This window comes from Photinus pyralis, unplaced genomic scaffold (assembly GCF_008802855.1).
Source record: "Photinus pyralis isolate 1611_PpyrPB1 unplaced genomic scaffold, Ppyr1.3 Ppyr1.4_LG1, whole genome shotgun sequence".
Lineage (NCBI taxonomy): Eukaryota > Metazoa > Arthropoda > Insecta > Coleoptera > Lampyridae > Photinus > Photinus pyralis.
Window position 1 is genome coordinate 26,187,586 of NW_022170249.1, and position 5,341 is coordinate 26,192,926.

Here is a 5,341-nt window from a genome sequence, read left to right on the forward strand (position 1 = left end):
GTAAAACCATGGTTTGTGATGTGACACAGCACTCTTCAGCTGGTAAGCTCTTTGTTGAAAATTGCTGCTGACGTACTTTATCCTTATTAATTTAACATAAATTAGTTAGTTGCTTTCCTTAGTTAGAACTCATCACGAAATTTATATAATCTGCACTTCCTAAGCGCACTTCTGTTCATGACTGAAAGTGAAACCGCGAAGGAAATGTTTCGAAGTCTGCATCAAAGCATTTATTTATCACGTATAAGAGTGTAATACCCCTTTGTTTGTCCGGAAACAGAACGAACCATGGAAACGGAAGAGTCTTCTAAAGATGAAGCAACGCCGGATAGTTCAAAGAATAAAAGGACTTGTTCCAAAATTCTAAAGAACATAACAGTTGAACCATTGATAGTTTTATATCTATTTCCTGTAGTTTTGATGATCTTACCAACGGCTAACATGGATCTGGAGAAATCTTGCCGTGTAAATTTAAAACTTAACGATACGATTTGTGACGCTTTAACAAGTAGAAATGACCAACTATACACTAGTGAGCAAGAGAGCATGGTGCAACGGGAGCTGACAAATATGAACGCCTGGAAAAATATAATCAAAGGTGTGATTCCAGCGATTTTGTTACTAATGATAGGAGCATGGAGTGACAAGTATAATCGACGAAAACCTGTAATGGGATTACCTATCGCCGGCCAGTGCGTTGCCGTAATCGGCTTAATTCTATGCACCTATTTTTTCGACGAACTACCAATGCAAGTTACTGGTTTCTTTGACAGTGTACCTTCCTCGTTGACAGGCGGAATTAGTACCTTTTCAATGGGCGTGTTCATCTATGTTAGTGCTATTTCTGATGTTCAATCGAGAACTTTAAGAATTGGAATAGTGAAAACGATGCTGGATGCCAGTACGTTGCTTGGTTCTGCATTGGCTGGCATATCTTATTGCGCAATTGGCTTATATGGAATTTATTTTGGAGTACTCGCGTTTTATGTAATTGGATTCATTTATTTTGTGTTTGTTATCAAAGAAATAAGGATGGATGAAACTGATGCCAATCAACACGTCACAAAGTTGCAAATGTTTAAAGATTGCTGCAACCTGAAATATATTAAACCTACGTTTATGGTTGCATTTAAACGGAGAGTCAAGAATTATCGAGCAAGAGTTGTGGTAATATTGATATTGATTGTGTTCAATATGGGTCCTTTGTACGGTAAGCTTTATGACATACCTTTAAACTTTATTGTTCATTCATCACTCATATGTAAAAGTGGTCGTCAAAAAGTATATGGCCGTGTAAATCTGTCGGATTTTTGAAATGTTTGAGCCCACTATACTTTTTATTAGTGGAACTGCGGATGCCTAGTTGAAGTTGTATGTTCGCATTTAAATACTGACTATTTAAACAGTTCAGAATAGACATTCCGATTAAGGGTGGGCAGAATCATTTAGTTTTTTTTTAGCACAAACTTATACATACCAAATTTTTATCAAATAGATATCGCCGAGGACAAACGAAACATACAAGGGACAAAAACTCCTCGAAACGGGGAGAAATTCTTACTGAATTGTCTGAATTATCGGATTAAACGGCCGTGGGTTTTGATTAACGATTCATGGTAAATGATTAAAGATGATCGATTTAACCTGTTAGCACCATTTCGTAGGCACGTTAGGACAGAATAGGCCAGATTATTTATTATTATTTGTACTAGGAGTGTTGCCAGTCGGTTCCTGCACTGCGACATTTTAGTCAATTGTGCTCCCCGATGTTGTCTACCCTTCAAGAATGCCTATGACTACCTATATCCTCGCCTATATCTTTAACAAAGCCCAAGAGTTTGGTAGAGCGAACCTTCGTTGCTTCCTGTGTCATTTTTAGCGCATTTTTGAAAAAAATACGCTATTATATTCGTTATTGCTGGCAGGCCGGCTGTCCGCGTTAGATCTCCACAACTACAATAGCTAGAGACTCCAAATTTTCACTAAAAGCTTTCTGCTATAGTGTAGATGTGCAGTCTAGTCTATTTTGAGTTAGATTACTTGTGAGATCGATAATTGAAGAAAATAATTTCGATATGGGTTTCGGAGGTGCTATAATTTTACCGTTAGATAGCGCTAACAGTATAAAAACTTATTATTTACTTTGTGATTTGTTTTACAAAATGAAGACGTACCGTCAATTGAAATTAAATAAAATTAATTATTTAACGCAGCTCGTGAGATCGATAATTTTAAACTTCGCTAATAAAATACTCACCTGCATTACCAAAAATGCGCTTTAATCATGCATATGCTGATTTACTAATTTTTTGACTTTTATTCAGTGTCAAAGTTTTTCTTTATCCGTGCTCTTTCGTCTTCCCCTCGGCAGTTTGTTTGTTCGAGAGTGCGGCACAATGAGATCTGGCCTGTTTTGCTTTCAAAATATTAATTAAATCATCCATTATCCTGGGACTTTAGAATGAAGTCAGAGTAAATGGTATTTCGAGCTTTGCAGCGTTTTATTTCCTTCCCTACTAACCTCCAGGTAATTGGATTATTTACGTCTCACGGGGACTACTTTGCCTTAAAGTCTGTCATGTTGGAAGATGGTTAAGATCGGTAAAGCCTTTCATTGTTTTTTTAAGTCCAAAAATGATACGAAATTTGAGCAGATGAAATTCACTTCGATAGATAGATATGCCTTTAACCATTCAATGCTTTGAGCAAACAGATTGGAATGTATCAATGATAATACAAGTTAAAAAATCATTATGCAAACCGAATTTTAAAACTGGTGTTAGATTTGCTTGTATTCCAAGTGCCTATGTATTACATTTCATTTAGATTCTTCATGTTGACATTGAGCATGCGTAAAACAACATTTTGAAAACGTCGTTAATTTTACTTATATTCGTAGTGTTTACATACAAAGTTTTATTTAAATATCTTCACAAATAAAAAGTTAGCATTGCACATGCGTTAAACCGAATTTTTGACCTTGCGCATGCACAAAACCAAAAAATATCGATATGAACGGAATCCTTGGACCAAGCTCTTTCAAATCAGCCCTATATCGCCCAAATCGGTTCAGTGGCCTAGACGGAGTAGGTACGTGTGACGGACGACAAGCCAATAGCGATTTTTCACTTAGAAAAATACGCTAAAAATGGGTTTTGCCGGCACAATTGTCTGTGTAATAAATGCGTATTGTTTGTTGTTTTGCCTCAGCGCATTGTACCCCCGGTCTCCTAAAAGTCATTCTCTTGTACTACAACACTCTTTTTACATGAAACAACGTTTCTTGGTTATTTATTCGACAAGCCGAACAAGCAGTAAGAAAAGAATTTGATTTGTAGTTATAAGTTATACCATTTTTCATTTTTGCAGTTTTCAAAGCTTGCGATTTTGTTGGTGTACCTCTGGTGTGCCGGGAGATTAAGTGACGGCAATTTTTACCTTCACAGGGTGCTCCGTGGTTAGTCTTTAGTTTTGATCGCATTTAATAACTTTGACAAAGAAATTGTCAGTATGTGTACGTCTATCTCTAGAACAATAAATAAGACCTGACACTAATACCAAGACAGCTGCTATTTTCCCTCGTAGCAATAATGTATTCCAAAATTATGACACCGATAACAAGAGTAAACTTGAAGTATTTTCTTTAATGTATTACGTCTGTACTGTTTGAACACAAAAACTAACAGAGAAATGTATAATAAACTATAGGATAAGGATCGTCCCTGTTACCCCATTCATGTCTATTAAGAATCCTAACAACGTCGCAGTAAATGGAAGTTTTTGGTCATTACTTTAAATTAATTGCAAAGAAAATGAATTGCATGTATAATGCAAAGAGTAATGTGACCGTGAAACACTTATACTATACAGAATTTAATTGTAATTTACAAAATCTCTGAATTTAGATTCAACAAAGGTAAGACAATGACAAAATTGAATTGCAATTTCAGGAGAACTGGACGTATAATTATTACTGGAGCACATTTCCGGTGGCATAAAGGAAAGGCAGCGGTTAGAGACTGAAACTATTTACCTGACATACTTTGGCGGAATACAAATAGTTTGAGATGTTTCCGTGCTCTTGTGTGGGTAACAAAAATTCCATTAATTACAAACATTCGCTCTATAGTACAAGTTTAGAACATGAGGTACACGATCCAGAAAAGGTAAATAAACGGCTGTCCATTTCTGAAATGAAGGTAAATAAAAACAAAATTCAGCTTGAAAAATTTTCAAGTAAACATAATATTGTCTGTTGTAGCACTTTAGAATGCAAAATAATGCAGTGCACCTAAACGTTGCTGTGCAATATCGATCTTAAAATTCTTCAAACAGCAAAGCAAAATCAAGGAATGCGTTTCTTCAAATGTGATTTTGTAACAAATAAACTCTTACAATCGCTTTAAAATCTCTATATTACGCACACTTGACCCAAAATGCATATACTGTTCCCGCGTCACGTTTTAAAGTTTAGAGAGTTAGCGGATTTGAAGTCTTGCCCAATATACCTACGCTCAATGTCTAAATCACACCGTAGATTTCAGAAAACCATGTACGCCTGGCAAAACCCCAGACAGACCAGTCGGTGGTGGACTTCGAACGTCGAACTCTTTGGTCCAACCCACATCCACCCTCCCTAATATAACTCGCAAACGTTACGCTAACGGTTAAAGTCTGCATTATGCACAAGATGACTAAGATCACCAAAACTGGAATGTGATTTTAGTAAATACAAAATAAAATTGTGATATCTAATAACAGATGGAGGTACAAAAAATACTGGAGCAAACGCACATACTTTCAGATGAAAAGTACGAAGGCCTCACTGGATTTAAAGAAATAAAAATTCAAAAGAAAGAAAAAAAAAAGAAACAAGGAAGCCACCTTTAGATGTGTGGGACCATAAAAAATTGTTGGCATGTCAATTTTACTTCTTTTCATTATTAGAGGAACCTACAATAAAAATTTCGATCAAATTGCTACACATCCACAATAGTATTTTTACGTTGCCGGGTTGGGGTTGTTAACTGTACACGTCGAGATAAAAACCCTTGAACTCATGCCATTCGATCCTTTGACGACAAAGAAATTTTGCAAATTATAGGAAAGCGTGAACGGATGCGAGTCATAATGAATCACATCCCAAATGATATTCAGGAGTTGCTCGCCTCAACGCGTTATCGTATCAGCATTGTTTATTCATTGGTAGTGGCAATAGCGAGGGCGAACGATGCAGCACCGCATCACAACTCGCTTATAATTATATAAGATTTTATAATTGCTACGATATATCTAATGAGTTAGTTTCTCTGTGACCTAGTAATTGAAATGCATATGAAAG

The 5,341-nt window shown here is 36.2% G+C and overlaps 1 protein-coding gene across 1 annotated transcript; it reads left to right on the plus strand.

The window, feature by feature from the left end:
• On the plus strand, window positions 1-1,923 carry LOC116159595. The gene is made up of 2 exons (XM_031472615.1): window positions 1-42; window positions 275-1,923. The coding sequence occupies exons 1-2, from the start codon at window positions 9-11 to the stop codon at window positions 1,312-1,314; spliced, it is 1,074 nt and encodes a 357-aa protein (XP_031328475.1). The 5' UTR covers window positions 1-8; the 3' UTR covers window positions 1,315-1,923.
• Window positions 1,924-5,341: the final 3,418 nt, after the last annotated feature.

Coding starts and splice junctions, on each gene's coding strand:
- LOC116159595 (XM_031472615.1), top strand. CDS start 9: ATGGTTTGTGATGTGACACAGCACTCTTCAGCTG. Junction 43..274: donor GACACAGCACTCTTCAGCTG/GTAAGCTCTTTG, acceptor TTGTTTGTCCGG/AAACAGAACGAACCATGGAA.